The sequence below is a fragment of the Mirounga angustirostris genome, unplaced genomic scaffold (genome assembly GCF_029215605.1).
Source record: "Mirounga angustirostris isolate CCGP_5_RB_7025 unplaced genomic scaffold, mMirAng1.0.hap1 SCAF_6, whole genome shotgun sequence".
NCBI classification, from domain to species: domain Eukaryota; kingdom Metazoa; phylum Chordata; class Mammalia; order Carnivora; family Phocidae; genus Mirounga; species Mirounga angustirostris.
In genome coordinates, this window is record NW_026991714.1 from 52439425 (window position 1) to 52463590 (window position 24166).

Here is a 24166-nt window from a genome sequence, read left to right on the forward strand (position 1 = left end):
GTGCCTGAGTGCGGCAGAGCTCCCAGTTATTGGAGCAGGGAAGCCAGCTGCAGAGACAGAGCCAAGGCGTGGGCTCTCAGGTCGGGGTTGCCATAAACCGTGATCCGTGGCACAGTCAGGGCACTGCTCTTCCAGCAGGGACCCAACAAGCGGCAGATCCGGGGAGACGCCCCTTCCTCCCCTGGGAGGAGCGGTGCGGGAGCGCACCACAGGGATGTGCTGGGTTCGGAGACTCCACATGGGGTCGTGTGACAGAGATAGAAACACTCGGTCACAGGCCGGGTGAGCATGGAGTGTGGCTGGAGATGGGGTAGACATGAGTGATTGACTGCTTTTCTCTGGGGGCACACTGAGGACTGGGGCCCCGAGTTCTCAGCTCCTCAGGGTGGAGATTGGGAGGCCACCATTTTCACTCTCATCCTCCAAAGCTGTACCGAAAGCTTGCAGGGAACAAAAGCTATGGAGAGAAAACCCGAGCAGATTACTTAGCCCAAACCGGTAATGGAGGGGCAATTCCACCTCCGGCAAAGACATTTGGGAACCATGGCAACAGGCCTCTCCCCCAGAAGATCAGCAAGAACAGCCAGCCAAGACCAAGTTTACTGATCAATGAGAACGGCAGAACCCCAGCACTAGGGGAATACAGCACATAGAATTCATGGCTTTTTTCCCTGTCTTTAGTCTTTCAAAGTTAATTTTTTTAATTTTCTTTTTTTTTTTTTGAATTTTGCTTTTTCCCTTTTTCAACCAACATCTTATCAATCCCTTTTTTAAAAAATCTTTTTTATTTTTCATTTTTACAGTCATATTCTATCCCTTCATAGTAAACCTTATTTTTGGTATATATATATATATATATATATATGTTGTTCTTTAAAATTTTGGGGGGCGCCTGGGTGGCTCAGTCGTTAAGCGTCTGCCTTCGACTCAGGTCATGATCCCAGGGTCCTGGGATCGAGCCCTGCATCGGGCTCCCTGCTCGGCGGGAAGCCTGGTTCTCCCTCTCCCACTCTCCCTGCTTGTGTTCCCTCTCTCACTGTGTCTCTCTCTGTCAAATAAATAACATCTTTAAAAAATAAATAAATAAATAAAATAAAATAAAATAAAATTTTGGGATACAGTTTCTTCTAACAGACCAAAATATACCCTAAATCTCTAGTGTATGGCTTTGTTCCAGTCTCCTGCCTGATCACATTCTCTCCCTTTTTTTTCTTTTAATTCCTCTTCTCTCTTTTTTCAACCAACTTCTTATCTATTCCTTTTATAAAATCATTTATAATTTTCATCTTTACAGTCATATACCATTCCTTCATCACATTTACCGTTATTTTTGTAATATGTAAGTTTTTCTTTCTTTAAAATTTTGGGGGCATGTTCTTCTAACAGACCAAAATACACCCAAAACCTAGTGTGTGGCACTGATCTATGCACCAGTCTAATCATATTTGATAATATTCTGGGGTTTTTTTTATCTTTTTCTTTTTCTTTTTTCTTCTTTTTTCTTTCTTTCCCTTTCTTTTCCCCCAGTTTCAGGTCTCTTCTGATTGGTTTAGTGTATATTTTTCTGGGGTTGTTACCCTGTTAGCATTTTGTTCTTTCATTCATCTATTCTCGTCTGGACAAAATGACAAGACGGAAAAAATCACCTGAAAAAAATGAAGAAGAGGCAGTACCGACTGCCAGGGACCTAATGAATACGGACATTAGTAAGATGTCGGAACTAGAGTTCAGAATGACGATTTTAAAGATACTAGCTGGGCTTGACAAAAGCGTGGAAGATATCAGAGAAACCATTTCTGGAGAAATAAAAGAACTAAAATCTAACCAAGTCGAAATCAAAAAGGCTATTAATTGAGGTGCAATAAAAAATGGACACTCTACCTGCTAGGATAAATGAGGCAGAAGAGAGAATTAATGATATAGGAGACCAAATGATGGAAAATAAAGAAGCTGAGAAAAAGAGGGATAAACAACTGCTGGATCACGAGGGCAGAATTCGAGAGATAAGTGATACCATAAGACGAATCAATGTTAGAATAACTGGGATCCCAGAAGAAGAAGAGAGGGGCAGAAGGTATATTGCAGCAAATTATAGCAGAGAATTTCCCTAATTTGGGGAGGGAAACAGGCATCAAAATCCAGAAGGCACAGAGAAACCCCTCAAAATCAATAAAAATAGGTCAACACCCCGACATCTAATAGTAAAACTTACGAGTCTCAGAGACAAAGAGAAAATCCTGAAAGCAGCTTGGGACAAGAGATCTGGAACCTACAATGGTAGAAACATTAGACTGGCAACAGACCTATCCACAGAGACCTGGCAGGCCAGAAAGGACTGGCATGATATACTCAGAGCACTAAATGAGAAAAATATGCAGCCAAGAATACTATACCCAGCTAGGCTGTCACTGAAAATTGAAGGAGAGATAAAAAGCTTCCAGGACAAACAAAAACTAAAGGAATTTGCAAACACAAAACCAGCCCTACAGGAAATGTTGAAAGGGGTCCTCTAAGCAAAGAGAGAGCCTAAAAGCAACATAGACCAGAAAGGAACACAGACAATATACAGTAACAGTCACCTTACAGGCAATACAATGGCAATAGATTCATATCTTTCAGTAGTTACCCTGAATGTAAATGGGCTAAATGCCCCAATCAAGAGACACAGGCTGTCAGATTGGATAAAAAAACAAGACCCATCGATATGCTGTCTGCAAGAGACTCATTTTAGACCCAAAGACACCCCCAGATTGAAAGTGAGGGAGTGGAAAACCATTTACCATGCTAATGGACACCAAAAGAAAGCTGGGGTGGCAATCCTTATATCAGACAAATTAGATTTTAAACCAAAGACTGTAATAAGAGATGAGGAAGGACACTATATTCTACTTAAAGGGTCTATCCAATGAGAATATCTAACAGTTGTAAATGTCTATGCCCCTAACATGGGAGCAGCCAATTTATAAGCCAATTAAAACAAAAGCAAAGAAACACATCGACAACAATAAAATAATAGTAGGGGACTTTATCACCGCCCTCACTGAAATGGACAGATATCTAAGCAAAAAGATCAACAGGGAAATAATGACTTTAAATGAGGGCCACCTGGGTGGCTCAGTCATTAAGCGTCTGCCTTCGGCTCAGGTCATGATCCCAGGGTCCTGGGATCAAGCCCCGCATCAGGCTCCCTGCTCAGCGGGAAGCCTGCTTCTCCCTCTCCACTCCCCCTGCTTGTGTTCCCTCTCTCGTTGTGTGTCTCTCTCTGTCAAATAAATAAATAATATCTTTAAGAAAAAAAGAAGACTTTAAATGACACACTGGACCAAATGGACTTCACAGATATATTCAGAACATTCCATCCCAAAGCAACAGAACACACATTCTTCTCTAGTGCCCATGGAACATTCTCCAGAGTAGATCACATCCTAGGTCACAAATCAGGTCTCAACTGGTACCAAAAGATTGGGATCATTTCCTGCATATTTTCAGACCACAATGCTTTGAAACTAGAACTCGATCACAAGAGGAAAGTCGGAAAGAACTCAAACACATGGAAGCTAAAGAGCATCCTACTGAAGAATGAATGGGTCAACCAGGAAATTAAAGAAGAATTTAAAAAATTCATGGAAACAAATGAAAATGAAAACACAACTGTCCAAAATCTCTGGGATGCAGTAGTCAGTCCTGAGAGGAAAGTATATAGCAACACAAGCTTTTCTCAAGAAACAAGAAAGGTCTCAAATACACAACCTAACCCTACGCCTAAAGGAGCTGGAGAAAGAACAGCAAATAAAGCCTGAACCCAGCAGGAGAAGAGAAATAATAAAGATCAGAGGAAAAATCAATGAAATAGAAACCAAAAAACAGTAGAACAGGTCAATGAAACTAGGCGCTGGTTCTTTGAAAGAATTAATAAGATTGATAATCCCCTGGCCAGACTTATCAAAAAGAAAAGAGAAAGGACCCAAATAAATAAATCATGAATGAAAGAGGAGAGATCACAACCAACACCAATGAAATACAATTATAAGAACATATTATGAGCAACTATATGCCAGTAAATTAGATAATCTGGAAGAAATGGATGCATTCCTAGAGATGTATCAACTACCAAAACTGAACCAGGAAGAAAGAGAAAACCTGAACAGACCTATAACCACTAAGCAAATTGAAGCAGTCATCAAAGTCTCCCAACAAACAAGAGCCCAGGGCCAGATGGCTTCCCAGGGAATTCTACCAAACATTTCAAGAAGAATTAATACCTATTCTTCTGAAACTGTTCCAAAAAATAGAAATGGAAGGAAAACTTCCAAATTCATTTTATGAGGCCAGCATTACCTTGATCCCAAAACCAGACAAAGACCCCATCAAAAAGGAGAATTACAGACCAATATCCCTGATGAACATGGATGCAAAAATTCTCATCAAAATACTAGCCAACAGGATCCAACAGTACATTAAAACGGTTATTCACCACCACCAAGTGGGATTTATCCCTGGGCTGCAAGGTTGGTTCAACATCCACAAATTAATCAATGGGATACAATACATTAATAAAAGAAAGAACAAGAACCACATGATCCTCTCAATAAATGCAGAAAAAGCATTTGACAAAGTACAGCATCCTTTTTTTTTTTTTTTAAAGATTTTATTTATTTATTTGCCAGAGAGAGAGAGAGCACAAGTAGGGGGAGCAGCAGGTAGAGGGAGAACCAGGTTCCCCACTGAGCAAGGAGCCCGATGCGGGACTCGATCCCAGGACTCTGGGATCATGACCTGAGCCGAAGGCAGACGTTTAACTGACTGAGCCACCCAGGCGTCCCATACAGCATCCTTTCTTGATCAAAACTCTTCAGACTATAGGGATAGAGGGTACATACCTCAATATCATAAAAGCCACCTATGACAAACCCACAGCGAATATCTTTCTCAAGGGGGAAAAACTGAGAGTTTTCCCCCTAAGGTCAGGAACGCGGCAGGGATGTCCACTAACACCACTGCTATTCAACATTGTATTAGAAGTCCTAGCCACAGCAATCAGACAACAAAAAGAAATAAAAGGCATCCCAATTGGCAAAAAAGAAGTGAAACTCTCACTCTTTGCAGATGACATGATACTTGATGTGGAAAACCCCAAAGACCCCCAAAACCGCTAGAACTCATACAGGAATTCAGTAAAGTGGCAGGATATAAAATCAATGCACAGAAATCAGTGTCATTCCTATACACCAACAACAAGACAAAGAGAAATTAAGGAGTCGATCCCATTTACAATTGCACCCAAAACCAGAAGATACCTAGGAATAAATCTAACCAAAGAGGCAAAGGATCTGTACTCAGAAAACTATAAAATACTCATGAAAGAAATACAGGAAGATACAAAGAAATGGAAAAACGTCCCATGCTCATGGATTGGAAGAACGAATATTGTGAAGATGTCAATGCTACCTTGAGCAATCTACACATTTAATGCAATCCGTATCAAAATACCATCACCTTTTTTCAAAGAAATGGAACAAATAATCCTAAAATTTGTATGGAACCAGAAAAGACCCCAAATACCCAGAGGAATGTTGAAAAAGAAAAGCAAAGCTGGCAGCATCACAATTCCAGACTTCAAGCTCTATTACAAAGCTGTAATCATTAAGACAGTATGGTACTGGCATAAAAACAGACACATAGGTCAATGGAACAGAATAAAGAGCCCAGAAATGGACCCTCAACTCTATGCTCAACTAATCTTTGACAAAGCAGGAAAGAATGTCCAATGAAAAAAAGGACAGTCTCTTCAACAAATGGTGTTGGGACAATTGGACAGCCACATGCAGAAGAAGGAAACTGGACCATTTCCTTACACCACACACAAAAATAGACTCAAAATCGTTGACAGACCTAAATGTGAGACAAAAGTCCATCAAAATCCTAAAGGAGAACACAGGCAGCAACCTCTTCGACCTCAGCCGCAGCAACTTCTTCCTAGAAACATCACCAAAGGCAAGGGAAGCAAGGGCAAAAATGAACTATTGGGACTTCATCAAGATAAAAAGCTTTTGTACAGCAAAAGAAACAGTCAACAAAACCAAAAGACAACCGACAGAACGGGAGAAGATATTTGTAAATGACGTATCAGACAAAGGGCTAGTATCCAAAATCGACAATGAACTTCTTAAACTCAACACCCAAAGAACAAATGATCCAATCAAGAAATGGGCAGAAGACATGAACAGACATTTTTCCAAAGAAGACATCCAAATGGCCAACAGACACATGAAAAAGTGCTCAATATCACTCGGCATCAGGGAAAGCCAAATCAAAACCTCAATGAAATACCACCCCACAGCAGTCAGAATGGCTAAAATTAACAAGTCAGGAAACGACAGATGTTGGTGGGGATGCGGAGAAAGGGGAACCCTCCTACACTGTTGGTGGGAATGCAAGCTGGTGCAACCACTCTGGAAAGCAGTATGGAGGTTCCTCAAAAAGTTGAAAATAGAGCTATCATATGACCCAGGAATTGCACTACTGGGTATTAACCCCAAGGAACAAATGTAGGGATCTGAAGGGGTACGTGCACCCCGATGTTCATAGCAGCAATGTCCATGACAGCCAAACTATGGAAAGAGCCAAGATGTCCATTGACAGATGAATGGATAAAGAAGATGTGGTGTATATATATACACAATGGAATATTATGCAGCCATGAATAGGAATGACATCTTGCCATTTGCAACAACGTGGATGGGACTGGAGGGTATTAATGCTGAGCGAAATAAGTCAATCAGAGAAAGACATGTATCACATAATCTCACTGATATGAGGAATTCTTAATCTCAGGAAACAAACTGAGGGTTGCTGGAGTGGTGGGGGGTGGGAGGGATGGGGTGGCTGGGTGATAGACATTGGGGAAGGTATGTGCTATGGTGAGTGCTGTGAATTGTGCAAGACTGTTGAATCACAGACATGTACCTCTGAAACAAATAATACATTATATGTTAAAAAAAAAAAGAAGATAGTAGGAAGAGAAGAATGAAGGGGGGGGAAATTGGAGGGGGAGATGAACCATGAGAGACTATGGACTCTGAGAAACAAACTGAGGGTTCTAGAGGGGAGGGAGGTGGGGGGGCTGGGTTAGCCTGGTGATGGGTATTAAAGAGGGCACGTACTGAATGGAGCACTTGGTGTTATACGCAAACAATGAATCATGGAACACTACATCAAAAACTAATGATGTAATGTATGGTGATTAACAACATAATAAAATAAAAAATAAATTAAAAAAAAAGAAATGTCAATCTGCATTAAAATATGCTGTGCTAGACTCAAAACGTTCTGGATTTCCTAAACTAATCTAATGTAATAACATTTAAGATTATCTTTAAAATGAGTATTATAGGGCGCCTGGGTGGCTCAGATGGTTAAGCGTCTGCCTTCGGCTCAGGTCATGATCCCAGGGTCCTGGGATCAAGTCCGGCATCGGGCTCTCTGCTCCTTGGGAGCCTGCTTCTCCCTCTGCCTCTCTCTCTCTGTCTCTCATGAATAAATAAATAAAATCTTTAAAAATAAATAAAATAAAATAAAAAATAAAAAAATAAAATGAGTATTATATAAGCATTTCTTTCTTCATAACATTGTTTTTTATCTCTAATTGCCTCAAACTGTTCTTTCTAGTTTATCACACACATCACCAAAATAAGCAAGAATTCAAGAACCACCTCCTACATGTTTTCACTGTGCTGACTCAATTGACCCCTGGTGAACTAAATTCTGTTTTACAATAACTTCATCTAATAATCAAATCTGCTCCTATTTTTTTCCTGAAACTCTTTCTTCTCATAGATGCCTAATTATGAAATAAAAGATCATTGAGTGCACTGAAGTAAATTGCATTTTCCAAGCTCTTATCTCCATATGCTTTCCTTTTTTTATACCTAGAATAACTTTGCTGTTACCAATTTTTACTACATTTTGGCACCAGTACAAAGTAGAAAACATTTTTATGAAGAGCAACACAGCTAAGAATGTTACATGGCATTACTGGAAACAAAAGCAGTTACCTCTGTTCATAGGAAATAATTTCATTTCAAAATGATGAACAAGTAGTATTCTAAGAGTAATACCACAGTCTTAAATACAAGAATATTATCTGGACCTAAAGACAGCGTGTGTATGAAATAAGCAAAATTTTATTATTAAGTATCAGTGACATTGCTACTTCCCGTCACATCCAAGTAGCTCTGTCACTTTACCCTTTGGGTGGTGATAAGCCTTTTGTTTTTACTTGTTAAATTTCAATGAACACAAATCTTTAAATAAGAGTTATTCTTCACTCACAGGCCACTTGGTAGTGCTTTGTTGAAGATCAGTTGACCATATAGTTGTGGGTCCAATTCTGGGTTCTCTGTTCTGTTCCATTGATCTATGTGTCTGTTTTTGTACCAGTACCATGCTGTCTTGATGACTACAGCTTTGTACTAGAACTTGAAATCTCGAATCACTGATGCTTCCAGCTTTGTTTTTCTTTTTCAAGATTGATTTGCCTATTTGGGGTCTTTTGTGGTTCCATACAAATTTTAGGATTGCTTGTTCTAGTTCTGTGACAAATGCTGGTGGTATTTTGATAGGGATTGCATTAAATGTGTAGATCACAATAAAGCCAATTAGATCTTCAAATTTTACTCTGTTGAATTTCATTTTTTAACAAGTTATGAGTATCTCCAATATAAGTTCTATTTTGGGGTATTTTAAAACTGTCATTTAAAAATCATTTTTTATTTATTTATTTATTTGTCAGAGAGAGAGAGAGAGCACAAGCTGGGGGAGCAGCAGAGGGAGAGAGAGAAGCAGGCTCCTCACTGAGCAAGGAACCTGATGCAGGACTCGATCCTAGGACCCTGGGATCATGACCTGAGCCGAAGGCAGACGCTTAACGACTGAGCCACCCAGGCGTCCCATTAAAAATCATTTTGAATTAACATGATAAGCACATGGTATCTGAAGCAACAGAATGTTCCAAAATTCTAATTTTGCTTTCTGCTGTTTTGGAAGTCCTTTCATATGTTAAAAATTAAAAGAAGAAGAAGAAGAAGAAAAATATCAGGTGATGCATAATTTCCCTTTTAATTGAAATATAATTGACATAATGTTGTGTAAGGTATATATTGGGTTGATTTGATACATTTATATACTGCAATATGATTACCATTGTACCATTAGCTAACACCTCTATCTTGTCACATAGTTATCATTTCTTTTTTGTGGCAAGAACAAAAGATCTAGTCTCTTAGCAACTTTAAAGTCTGTAATAAAGTACTGTTGATTATAATCAGTAGGTTGTGCATTAGATCTCCAGGACTTTTTTATCTACTAGTTGCAAGTTTGTACATAATGTTTAACTATACCATTTCTGCCCAAAAAAACTAGTTTGCTTTGAAATTTACCTACTATGTCATTCTTCTCAATGTTGGCAATAGTAAGTGTTCAAGAAGATAGCAGGAAGGAAAGAATGAAGGGGGGAAAATTGGAGGGGGAGACGAACCATGAGAGACAATGGACTCTGAGAAACAAACTGAGGGTTCTAGAGGGGAGGGTAGAGGGGGGATGGGTTAGCCTGGTGATGGGTATTAAAGAGGGCACGTTCTGCATGGAGCACTGGGTGTTATATGCAAACAATGAATCATGGAACACTACATCAAAAACTAATGATGTAATGTATGTTGATTAACATAACATAAAAAAATAGTAATTGTTCAGCATCCCATATTTTGATGAGGTGCTCATTCAGCAGTATCACTAGGTATAGCTTCCAAATCCAGGAAAAATAGATTGAATTTTCTCAAAACTCTAATTTTAGGGACACCTGGGTGGCTCAGTGGGTTAAGTGTCTGACTTCAGCTCAGGTCATGATCTTGGGGTCCTGGGATAAGGAAGATGTGAGATATATATAGATATATATATATAGATATATATATATAGATAGATAGATATATATATATATATATATATATATATATATATATGGTGGAATATTACTCAGCCATCAAAAAGAATGAAATCTTGCCATTAGTAAGGCTTCCAGTCAACAGGAGGCTGTTAACAGTTAAGTTTTGAGGAAGCCAAAAGTTAAACATGGAATTTCATTGCATGAGGGGTAAGCACACTTAACTCCCACATTGTTCAAGGGTCAACTGTATAAGATAAAGTAAAATGTATCCTAATACTTTGGATCTATACCCAGCATCTCTTTTGTCCCCAGTTGCACAAGGGTTGTGATTACATTTTTGTCTCCCATTCAACCCTCAGTTAACTGCAGTCAGACTTCTGCCCCACTATTCCTCTGAAACTGTCCAAGTCTAGAGTCTAAGATCATTGTCTCTTATTTACCCATCAACTCCCTACTTAACCTCCCTGCAGTAACTGATGCTGCAGGCATTCTCTCCTCCTGGAAACAATTTCCTTCCTTGCCTTCCTTGGCCTCATGCTCTTGTGATTTCATCCCTGTATCTGCGCTTAGATTTACTTGGCTCAATCCTCTTCTACCAGTCTTTCTTTTTTTTTTTTTTTTAAAGATTTTATTTATTTATTTATTTGAGAGAGAGAAACAGCATGAGAGGGGAGAGGGTCAGAGGGAGAAGCAGGCTCCCCACTGAGCCGGGAGCCCGATGTGGGACTCGATCCCAGGACTCCGGGACCATGACCTGAGCCGAAGGCAGTCACTTAACCAACTGAGCCACCCAGGCGCCCCTACCAGTCTTTCAAATGTCTATTTCCCAAGTGTTCCACTCCTCATTCAACACTTGGGATCTAGGTGATTTCATCTACTCCTATTCACAATTCCCAAGTATTAACCACTTTTAAAATCTTTATTTCCCAAGGTCAGAATACAAATTGCCTACTAACCTGGGAGCCCCACAGGACCATTAAATTCAGCCAGCATATCTGAAACTCCACTGGCTTTCCTCAAGAGTCTTAAAACTTTTCTCCCAACCACCCAATCACTTAGAAGTAATCCTAGCCTGGGGCACCTGGGTGGCTCAGTTGGTTAAGCATCCAACTCTTGATTTTGGCTCAGGTCATGATCTTAGGGTGGTGAGACTGAGCCCCATATGGGGCTCCAAGCTCAGCATAGAGTCTGCTTGCGATTCTCTTTCCCTTCCCGAACTCACATACACGCTCACCTGCTCTCTTTATCTCAATAAATAATAAAATCTTTAAAAAATAATAATAATCCTAGCCCCCTTCTTTTCCCTCAACTTCACATCAAATCAAACACCAAATCTTACTGTCTTTATTAATGCCTCTCTAATTCCTCTGTTCTACAATCCCCACTACCATTGCCTACTCACTTCATATCTACTGCCTCCAGTATCAACATCCTTTTCACTGTTGTCAGTGACCTTCCTCAATTACAAATCTAGGGTCATTCACAGCTTTTAAAATCCTCCCAACCTGAGGAAAGGCTCTAAATATCTAACATGGTAATGACTACCTATTTAGAGTAATTATCCACCATGTGCATTGATGCTTCAGTAATATCTAATTTTTCTAAATATCTTGAGCATACCACCTTGTATCAGTTTTATGAATTTACTCAACTGTTTTCTCCGAATGAAATGCCCTTCTCTGCTTTCTGATACCTTCAAAAGCCTAACCTTCCTTACCACAGTTACTCATTTATTGATTGATTGATTCACTTACTTTAGGCTGAAAGGACTCTGCCCAAAGAGAATACAGACTAGACAGAAGAAAGCAAGTAGTCAATTAGCATTAATAATAACAATAGCTAGTAATTATTAAGTATTTGCCAGATGACAAGCACTATTCTAAAGGGCTTTACATGAATTCTTATTTATTCATCATAACAATTATGATACTGTGATATAATAAGACATATATTTTTGGTCTTCATCCTGACTCCTGAAAAAGCTCCATGGCTATAAAGGTGAAAGAAACATCTTTTGTTATAATATTTGGTTTTTGTCATATGAAAAGAGCCCAGATGTCCATTGACAGATGGATGGATAAATAAAATGTAGTGTGTGTGTGTGTATTTATATATAAAATGGAATATTACTGAGCCATTAAGAATGAAATCTTGCTATTTGCAATGATGTGGATATTTTGCTAAGCAAAATAAGTCAGTCAGAGAAAGACAAATAGCACATGATTTCACTCATATGTGGAATTTAAGAAACAAAACAGATGAACATAGGGGAAGGGAAGAAAAATAAAATAAGATGAAAATTGAGAGGGAGATGAACCATAAGAGATGCTGAACTCTACGAAACAAACAGAGTTGCTAGAGGGGAAGTGGGGGGGAAGGGATAACTGGGTGATGGGAATTAAAGAGGGCACTTGATGTAATGAGCACTGGGTGTTAATGCAATTGATGAATCACTAAATTCTACCTGTGAAACTAATAAAAAAAATTTTTTTTAATATTTGGTTTTTGTCCCCATTTTCTGTAGTAGCTCCAGAGCAATAAAGGTAAAAGGAGCATCTTTTCCTAACATGCCCCTTTCAACCACACTGGAGTTTGTGTTAATGAGGTGACTTTGGAAAGCCCCTAAAGACTAGGGGGAGGAAAGGGCTGGATATGATCAACAGTGTTATTAGAGGGTCACAACTTTCAAACCCACTCCCCAACCTCCAAGGAGGAGAAAGGGGCTGATCAGTGAGTTAATCACTAATGGTCAATGATTTAATCAATCATGCCTATATAACAGAGCCTCCATAAAAATCCATAAAGAAAGGCATTCTGAAAGTTTCTGGATTGGTGAACACATGGAGGTGCTGGGAGGGTGGTGTGCCTGGAGAGGGCATGAAATCTCCACAATCCACAGCCCTTCCCCCATACCTTGTCTTATACATCTCTTCCATCTGGCTGTTCCTGAGTTATATTCTTTTATAATAAAATAATAATGTAAGTAAACTGTTTTCTTGAGTTCTGCAAGCCATTCTAGCAAATTATCAAATCTGAGAAGGGGGGTTGTGGGAACCTCCAATTTATAGCCACTTAGTCAAAAGCAAATGTGTCAAACTGGACTTACGACTGGTGTCTGAAGTTGGGGGTAGGGGGACTGAGCCCTCAACCTGTGGGGTCTGTGCTAACTCCAGGTAGTGTCATAACTGAATTTTAGGACATCCAGTTGGTATCCACAGAGTTGGATGATTGATTGATATGGGAAAACACCCACCCATCTGTTGTAAGAAGTGAAGTGGTGTGAATCATAGTAAAGGAAAAGAAAGTTTTCTTTTAACAACTCTCTGAGGTGGTATAATAAAACTCCACATTTTGGAGATAAGGAGTATATTGCCTAAGGTTAAACATCTAGGAAATGGTAAGCTGAGATACAACCCCAGGAAGACTAAGTTCAGTCCAATGTGTGATTGGTGAACATGACTTCTACATTTTGCATATACTTCTACAGTTGGAAGGATTACCTAGTGGTATAATATTTTTACCACTACATTCTTACTCCTTAAAGACAGAGAACATATGTTATTCATGCATGTATCCCCAATACCTAGCATAATGCCTATCACATTGTAGCACTAAATAAATGTTTAATAAACTAAACTAAGCACTGAAAATCATTTCTAAAATGAATACTGGCATCTCAGAAAAACTATAAAATAAGCTATACAGGCCTTTGGCCCTCTTTCTTCAATTTACTAACACTTCACACATCACACAGGAATGCCCTCTTGATTTCTTAACCTTGTCCTCTAATAAAATCTAGCCTAAGGAAAGAGTCTTATTAAACTCATCAATAATGAAGACAATATGACTGGTAAAAGTTATTAGGGTCTATTTGCTGGGGATACTGGCATTTTAACAGGTAGCAAAGCTTTAAAGCAGTGGAATAGCATCAAACAGTAAAATACCAGCTGTTCATTAGTATTAGAAAGGCTTTTGGAGGAGGCATCTTTTAGGCAAGCAGTTTCCAAATGATTCCATATAATCAGTGTGTTCTTTCCAGACCAGCATCATACATCACTTCATTTCAGCAGCTAAGAGTCTGTTTTCTTAGAGGGGTAAAGTGCACTGCCCATTTTTCAAATGTTGTAAGACCTTAGATCTTATTTCTAAGCTCTTCACATATAATACTAATGTAATTAGTGATGTCAACAGTCAAAGATGATGCAAGTAAAAGAAAACAAGCTGAAGTAAAATATAACAAAAATTACCAGGACTCATACAGAAAAGATTTCACAGAAAAAAAAATAATCCCAATTTTTGTGTTATGACTAGCATATTTTCCCTTTCTCATAATCATTTCACAAGGATAAGTTTTAGGGCCAAACTTCTTAGGTTTAATTCCTCATCTACCAACCAATAACCTTCTTATGCCTAAATGCTTATCTGAAAAATGACAATAATAATGGCACCTACACCTCAATGGTTGTACTGATTACATATGTGAATCCTTTTAAAATGCTTAGAACAGCATACCGCATGTAGTAATATAGTTGCTATCACCACTACTGCTTATAGTAATAGTCATGGAAGTTGTTGTTACTTCCAACAAGAATGGAGAGATCTCATTGAATATATGGAGAACTGAGTAGACTTGACAGAAAGCCCTTTCATAGTACTTAACATAACTGACATTTATAGAATATTCTACTCAACAACTGCAGAATACACATTCCTTACAAGTACTCTTGGAACTTTACCAAGATGGACCATATACTAAGTCATAAAGTAAGTTTAAACAACCTAAAAGGATTCAAATGACACAGACTATGTTCTCCGATCAAAATGAGACAAAATTAGACATCAGTAGCAGAAAGATACCTGGAAAAATCACAAATATTTGGAAATTAAACAATACACTTCTAAACAACCCATAAATCACAAAAGAAATAATACAGGATGTGGAAACTATTTCAAATCAAATGAACACACAAAATAACAAGTCTTATGGGTGCAGCTAAAGCAGTAGTTACAGGTAAAGTTATAACCTTAAAAATGAAAAGGCATCAGAAAAAAAAAATTTTTTTTTAAGATTTTATTTATTTGACAGAGAGAGCTAGAACAGGAACACAAGCAGGGGGAGTGGGAGAGGGAGAAGCAGGCTTCCCGCTGAACAGAGAGCCCGATGCGGGGCTCGATCCCAGGACCCTGGGATCATGACCTGAGCCGAAGGCAGACGCCCAACGACTGAGCCACCCAGGTGCCCCAGAAAAAAAATATTTTAATCAATGATCTAATCTTCACATGAAGAAACTAGAAAAAGAAAAACAAGTTAAAGCCAAAGCAGGAGGGGGGAAAAAAGAAATTACAAAGAAAACAAAAGGAATCAACAGAAAACAGAAAAACAACAGGGAAAACAATGAATCAAAATCTGATTTTTTGAAAGAAGAATGTCAATAAAATTAATAAACCTCCAGCTAGGCTAATTTAAAAAAGAAGAGATTACATAAATTACCAATATCAGAAATAAAAGCAGATCATACAAATCCTAAAGACATTAAAAAGAAAATAAGACAATATTTTAAGCAATAAATATCCTTGATTAAACTGAAAATTTCTTGAAAGATACAAATCACCAACAACTCAAGAAGAAATAAAACAATAGTAAACAGAACTGGTTACCAGTAAACTGGTAACTAAAAGCCTTCCCACAAAGTAAACTATAGGCCCATATGGTTTCACTGGTGAATTCTATCCAACATTTAAGGAAAAAAATAGTATAATCCTAAATTCTTCAAGCAAATAGAAAATACAAATTTCAACTCATTTTGTGAGAACATTACACTAATGTATCTGACAAAAGACATATTCAGAATATATAAAGAACTCTATAACTCAGTAAGACAAAATATGGACAAAAAATCTGAATATTTCATAATGAAGATATATAAATGAACAATAAGCACAAGAAGCTCAAAATCGTTATGTGAAATGCAAATTAACACTGCAATGAGTTACATCTACACAACCATATGAATAGCTAAAATTTAAAAGACTAATAATACTAAGTGTTGGCAAGGACAAGGAGAAATTGGAACACATATACATTGCCAGAGTGGAATAAAGTGATCAAGCACCTCAGAAAACAGTTTGGCTGTTTCTTATGAAGTATACACTTAACCATATGACACAGCAATTCCACGTCTAGTTATCTATCCACGATAAATGAAAACCTATGTCCACATAAAGACATGTACATAGCAGCTTTAACCACACTAATCAAAAACTGGAAACAACTCAAATTCCCAAGAGATAAACGGCTGAACAACTTCTGGTATATCCTTATAAAGGTCTATCGTGTCACAATAAAAAGGAACGAGTTACTGACACACACAACATGGATGAATCTCAAAAACACTGTTCTATGAAAGAAGCCTTACACAAAAGAGTACATACTGTACAATTTCAGTTATATGAAACTCTAGAAAAGACAATTCTAATCTATAATGACAGAAAGAAGATTACTGCTTGTCTGAGGTTGAGCCTGGGGAGGAATGGCTGAGACGGCACAATGGAACTTTTAAGAGTGATGGAAATGTTGTCTATCTTAATTTTAATGGTGGTTATTCAAGTGTATGTTTGCCCATCTCATCAAAATATACAACTAAAATGGATGCATTGTACTGTGTGCTAATTATACCTCAACGAAGCTGATTTAGAAAAAACTCTTACCATGGACTACAAAGCCTCATGTGATCAGGGACCTAGCTTCCTCTCACCATCACCTACTGTTCTCCCCTCTTCTGTGCTCCCTAATCTCTCCAGCTCTCTGGGCATTTGCAGATACTCTTCCGTACTTTAATTAAATTCTATTCCTCTGTCAGGCCTTAGGTCAAAGGGCTGTCTCTGGGGAATTTTCCCAGATCCCCTATAATTTGGTCCCCTTATTCCATGCTCTCTTCACTCCTGTGAGTGGAAAATGAAGTGAAAATGAACATTAATTAGTGTAAGTCATACTTTCATACATCCCTTAGCCTACAGATAAACTCCTACTATATTTGAGAGCAGGAAAACTGACGTTTAATTTGGGTAGAGGGAATCCCATCTGGCTTGTTATTATCCCCCTGGAATCTGATCTAATCCTGTTTGAGTAGAGGACTAGTTCTGGGGTTATTCAACAAATCCAGTCATCCCAGAATCCTTTGTACTAGGAATGGTCTGGACCCAGAGTTTCCTAGGTAACCTTGAACTGCGTTAGATGCTCACCTAATTCCTTCTTTCTGCCAATGTTGTCTAGTCTAGACTAACATCTCCAAATTATTATCAATAGCCGCAAACCAACCCAGTCTCTGAAATACTGAAAGAAACTATCTTAGCCTTACAGCAGCATAGTGTGACTTCCAGTAAGGAGTTATAGTTTCAGCTCTTGCAATAATTATCCATATAAATTTTAACAATTCATTTAACTTCTCTAGATTTTAATTTTTTTCCTTTTCATTATTTCTACTCAGGGCAGGTATGCCTTCAGTCTCCATAGCCTTCCACACTTTTTCTTGAACACAGATTATACCATTAAAGTTAGAAACCATCTTCTTCATATTTGATATTCATTTAAATCAGTCTCACAGTGCACTTGTGATGAGCTCCAGATGTTGTATGCAAGTGCTGAATCACTATCCTGTACACCTGGAACTAATATTACACTGTATGTTCAGGAATTTAAGTAAAAACTTAAAAAAAAATACCTGCATGGTCATAATATATAATTATCCATTTTATAAATCGCTGAATCTTGTTTGCAAATATTTTGTTTAGGTATCTACATCTGAGTTCATGTGAGAGAGCTTACTGTGGCTTTTCCATTTTGGCTTGTCAGGTTTTCGGGGCAATTTATTTTCTGGCCTGATAAAATGTGTTCAGACAGTATTCCTTCCTTCTCTGTTCTCAGGGAAAGCCTGTGTAGCTTGGTGTGTGCATGTATGTTCACATGTTTGTGTGTCTGCATGTGGGTGTTTGTGTGTGTATTTCATAAGTGTGTAGGTGTTTGGAGGCATTCAGACTGTATTCACTTCGTAGGAAAAATTTTAATTGCATATTCAACATATTATATACATATGGCAATTCAGATTTTCTATTTATTCCTATGTACATCATTTTGATAAACTGTATTTTTAAGGATTTTGTCCATTTCACTTACATTTTCTAATACTGTGGCATAAAATTGTTCACAATAAAAAGAATTAACATAAAAAATAAATCAGTCTCACATTTAGTAGAGCTGAATATTATAAGTAAATCTGATTTAATTTTAATTCACATGAAATGACCTGGTACAGTATTTTTAATGTTTCATTACTTGCTACTCAGTCACTCAACATCAGTAGTTTTTAAAACATGAAAATACATTTAATTATAAAAACCTACTCTAATATATATATTCTTGAAATGTATCTAAGTATATAAATCTTAGTACTCTTGTTTACCTTGCCATATATATATATGTGTGTGTGTGTGTGTGTATAGATATAGATATATAGATATGGGAAAATATATAGAGAGAGAGATACGGGAAGAAGGTAAATTTTCATCAGGTCTCAAGGAGGAAGAACTGACATCATAATTTATTAATGGTCACTGGGAAGAATGATGACCACTTTCTATATAGAGCCTTTATTTGCTCTTACACAACTCTGCATAATCCTTCGGATCAAAATGACAAGTGAATTCTTTGATAGAACAATTAAGCTACCAAAAAAGCAAAGAAAAGAAGGGAAGGAGGGAGGGAGGAAAATATTCCATAATAAAATATGAAAAGATACTCAGGAGGCTAATATTTTGAATACTGTTCAAACAATCTTCATTAGAATATGCTACAAAAAAAGGAAATAATCCAAATAGTAATAAAAGTGTGTCAAACCACCACTCTAATAATTTTATAAAAGACAAAAAACAAAGTAATTTCAAAGTATGTAGTATATGAAGCTTAACTGAGCAACAAGGTTTTTTTTATATGAAAATGGGTAAGCGGCTTCTTTATTTGTTCACTGTGCAGATACTTGCTTTTACCACGTTACATTTCACATATTACAGTCTATGAAGCAGCAAGAATTATTAAATTTGGGAAATGGCAGTACTAAGTAGTATATAAAGGATTTCCATTATTCAAATATAGCATTTTAGCCTCATTTCACAAAACAGACACTATTAGAATTCAAATTATTTTTCACTGTTACTTTCTTCCTTCACTACAAAACAAAAATTATGTATTTTACCTACTAACATTGCCTAATTTAGGGATGTCATAGAAACTCCACTTTTGTTTATTTAATACTAAAATAATTTTATGATCTTACTGCTAAGTCACACAATGTATTCATATAATATTTTGGTAGAAATAACTATGACAATTAATCCCAGGTATTACTTGGAAATTTTTTTCATTATAACTTTATAAAGATATGCTATTTCTGTGCCCTGTCTTTTTGGTTCTAAATAATTATATATAAAAGGATGTCATTTTACATATATAAAGCAATGTTTCTATTAAATACGTGGAAACCTCACAGATACACAGTACAAATTTTTAGTGAAAAAAGTACATAATTACTACACGAGCTGGGTTTTTTTAATTTACATAACCTAGATGTAGATTTTTCAAATATTCTACTGTTTGACGTTATCACTTGATTATTTGAGAAATTTTTATCACTTTTTATCACTACTTAAGAAATTATCTTGGTGTTAAAAAAGAATAGAAAAAATATATACCAGTTATTATATGCAAAGAACAAAAGGTCCTACCTGTTTCAACCTCATGAAGAAAGTCTCTGTGAAAGTCTTTCTGCTGAAATACCAAAACCGCTCATTCGCAGGATACACACGTACTACCGTCTCCAGAAGAAAGCGCACGGGCTCCACCACCTCTGTGACGACCATATCCACCGCCACAGTCATGTACACTCGCTTATCTGCAGCAGAAATTTTCTGTATGTTATGCTGGCTTTATTATTACTTGATTATTCAAGAAAACAAAGTTTTTCCACTTACGAAAAAAATAAGGTTCCTTCCAATCATGTTACCTTCTTATGTTTAGCTTTAAATGTTGTATTGTCACTTTGATCAAGTAGGTAACCATGTTCTCCAAGTATGTTTCTCAATACTCATGATCTTATCTAAATCAATTGTCAAAATCTCCTCTAAAACCTTACTTTTTTCTTTCCCCAGATCAGGTCCTTAATATAAAAAATAAGGTAAAATTTTCAGAATCTCTTTGACAGTAGAACTGTTTTTCAAATTTCCCAGAAAGCCTCTAGAAATTCACAAGGATTTGCCCTTTCATCTTATAAAAAGAGATACAAGAAATTATTCACTTTGGTGAGTTGCACTGGAAGGACTGTCAAATCAGAAGAGACACTCAACCTTCACTATGTTAAATTTGTAGAGGAAGATGTTACTTAAATGAATATTTCAATGTTGCATGATTTAAGGGAAGTCCCTGGAGATCTGTCAGTATCCTCATTGTCCCCTCATTATATGTTCAGGAAAATCACTAAGGCTCTGATGAAATAGTTCTGTACAGTTACAAATCTGTATCAGAGCCCTGGAAAGTAGTTTTAGGCAATAGTATAGTGTTATCAAAATTTCAGTTATTATTTAAAATGTTTAGTTGGCCAAAGCCTTCCTTTAATATGAATCTAGAATCTTTAGGCTAGTGTCTATTGGTTTTCTTTAGTTTCACTATGATAGGTTGAAATATGAGTTTTATTTTATTTACCCTGCTTGAGATTCAGCAGGTTTTTCTTTTCTCTTTCTCTTTTTTTTTTTTTTTTCTTAAGTAGGCTCCATGACCAACATGGGGCCTGAACTCTTGACCCTGAGAATAAGAGTCTCATGCTCTACCGACTAAGCCAGCCAGGCACCCCTCAATGGGTTTTTCAATCTGTGGTTTGGCTAATCCATATTGTCATTTCTTTGTTACTTCTGAAATATTTTTAAAATTTACTTTGTCCAGCATTTTTAGTTCTCAGTTAAAGTTCAAATAACCAAGCCCATCATTAGAAGAAACCTTCAACAATGTTTTTAAAAAATATTATACAACACTTATACATATCAATTATACTTCTATTAATATCAAATTGAACAAAAAAATTATTACATTATTACTAAAAAATTCTACCTGCCAATTCAAGAGAAACAAGGATTCTCTAGACACTGTATTTGCTCTAGCAGACCTTAAAGTCCAAGGGGAGTATTGTCCAAGTGTAAGAGACAATAACACAAAACATAAAATAGAATACACAACTTGGTGGTATAGTGAAAAGATCCAAGACATTTCAACTCCAGAGCTTCAACTTCTGTAAAAAAATCAAACCTGATTCATGAGTCCTCTGAGTCATTTATAATCTCAAGGATATCATTTGGAAATTTTAGAAATCAGGTCAGTGTTTTTTGTGCCATATGAAATAATTTTAAATTTAAAATACATTATCTTTTGGATAAGAATATTTTTTTAAGACTTACTTATTTGAGAGAGAGAGAGCACATGCATGCACGTGCACACACAAGGGGGAGGAGAGGCAAAGGGAGAAAATCCCAAGCACACTCCCCCTGAGTCTGGAGCCCCACACAGGCTTGATCTCATAACACATGAGATCATGACCTCAGCGGAAACCAAGAGTCGGTCGCCCAACTGACTGAGCCACCCAGGCACCCCAAGAATATTATTTTAATATAGTATTATATAAAGTTTATTTTAATAGAGGAAATAAATTTTAAAATACATTATCCTTTAATAGAAGACCAAATAGGAGCGCCTGGGTGGCTCAGTTGTTTAAGTGTCTGCCTTTTGCTCAGGTCATGAGCTCAGGGGTCCTGGGATAGAGCCCTTCATTGGGCTTTCCGCTTAGCGGGGAGCCTGCTTCTCTCCCTCTGCCCTCCCCGCCCCTGCTCATGTGCTCGCTCATTCTCTCTCTCTCTTCTCCCAAATAAATAAAATCTTTAAAAAAAAAGAAAAAATAGAAGACCAAATATGTATTAAATACCAATATTAAACTGAACTATGTGTTATATTAAAAATAGATAAAAGTGCTTTTATAACTTACTATTTGAAGTTCCTATATTTTATTCTTCAAAATTATCAACCGGTTTATTTTTCCCATTTTCATGTTTACTTTCTGAATGATTATAAGACAGACGTTTACAGGCTGGTCTTTACAAGCCTGTCTCCAGAATTTACAAACTGCTGGTGTAAAAATTATTTATTCCTAATACATGAAAGACTATATAATCATTATTTTTCTTTCTTTTTAGCCCTCATTGAAATGGAGAAAACAAACAAAAAATTCATTAAAAATAATTCATTCAAAAAAAATAATTGTGAAATAGACAGATGTGTGATCAAATGCACGTAATTTATGGAACTGGTAAATACTCTTGTTAAGGAAATTTAATAATTATCATTTAATGCTCATTAATATATTTCCATATCAGTATTCACTAATGCTCCTGTCTTTAACCAGAAATCTACTGTGGATATAAAGTAACTAATATAAGATGAAAGATCAAACCAATTGATCCATTATTTTCTCAGTATAAATTATTGGTTGAATCACAGTAAAGCATTTAGTATAACATAACTTTAGTTATAAGTCATGAGGTAAAAATTTAAATTTTAGTTTAAGGACAGATGGCAGAGGGATAAAAAACACAATTAGCAGATATCTGGATAAAGTAGGAATAAAAATAAATACAATGGGATGAATGATAAATGTACTATTTACCACTCATAAATTTATCTAACACTAGACATGTCAAACAAAATGAAAAGGTGTTTACCACAAATAAAATCCTTAATATACATTACTAAGATCCCAAATGTCAAAAAATTGGAACAATTAAAAAATGAAAAAATATAAGTAATCTATAATGAGGAAAAAAAGAGACTAGTTATCAAAGATATGCAAAATTCAAGAATTTGCTTTCACCATTTCTTTCACACTCTTCCATCATTGCCCCCAAATAAAATAACTCTATGGTAACATATAAAACACAAACCCCAAATACTTTCCACATAATCTAATAAAACTAATTCACATATTTTGGGGGAGGATTCTTTTGAATAGTGGAGGTTTTCCCCATAAATGCATAAAGTATTTTTAAAAAATTTAAAATCTAAGTAAGAATAACTTCATTTTAAATAAGCACCATAATTTTAAAAAACACAGCAAAACAACATTGACCATAATATAAAATTTAAAGCAAATAATAATGAATATTATGAGAAAATTTACCTTTTGGGGTTTCTTCATTAAGTGCCAGAAATATTGGTACATTGGGGTTCCACATGCCAGTAATAACATAAGCCCTCCCATCATAGCTCTTTCCCATGGATTCCTGTAAAAGTTCAGAGAGAAATCACTGATAATATACAAGAAAATTCCCATTTTAAATTATATCTTACTTTAAGCAATCTTATTAAAATTTGGATTTACAATCAAATGGGATTTTTTTTGGTAAAACTTTTGTCACCCTACAAAAGCATTTTTTTCAATATTAAATTCTCCTACAGCTTTCTTTTGAGTTTCTATTTAGAGGCACATACCTCTTGGATAAAAGGAGGTATACCTTAATAAGCTGACTCACAAAAACAATATATTGGTATGAAGTTATATTTAACTTTATCTTTGGTTGCTTGTCAAAATGTCACATACCTAAGCATACAAGTATGTCCCGTGTCTATTAAAACTATAGTATAGATCTCACTGAAGATATTTTAACTGAATTAATAGCTAATCAAAGGAAAAGCGGTTAGTAGTTTTCTTCCAATGTTCTAATTTATAATATATTCTTAAAATATTAATTTACTTTACCACAACAAAGTTGTGGTATTTTCTCAAAGCTGATATTTTCTATTATCTATATCAGATATTTGTACACTTTCTTACGATCAGTAATCAACATTAAGAGACTAATAAAGGTTTGTAATCAACACCCAAGTTGATTAACTGTCTTCCTTTTACCTTTTTATTTGCTCCCTCCTTCCCTCTGTCCTTCTCCCCTTCCTCATCTCCTCCACCCCTTCATATGTCCACCCAGCGCATTCCTGACTCTGAAGCAGGCAGCAGCTCCTATGGTGAAAGCGGGATCCCATACAGCCGTGTGTACGTGTGTGCATGGGGTGGGAGGGGGAGTAGTTAGAGGTGTTCCCACGGGAGAATAGCACACAGCATACAAGTATGTGCACGTGCAAGA

At 36.6% G+C, this 24166-nt stretch overlaps 1 protein-coding gene across 5 annotated transcripts in view; it reads right to left on the bottom strand.

Moving 5' to 3' along the window:
* RABGAP1L (RAB GTPase activating protein 1 like) overlaps positions 1-24166 on the bottom strand; it is a 773530-nt gene that overhangs the window by 615989 nt on the left and 133375 nt on the right. For all 5 annotated transcript variants that reach the window (XM_064594288.1, XM_064594291.1, XM_064594289.1 and 2 more), the window contains exons 9-10: positions 23206-23308; positions 19718-19884 (exon numbers count right to left, since the gene is read on the bottom strand). In XM_064594288.1, coding sequence (XP_064450358.1) covers positions 19718-19884; positions 23206-23308 — 270 coding nt within the window. The remainder of the gene's footprint in view (positions 1-19717; positions 19885-23205; positions 23309-24166) is intronic.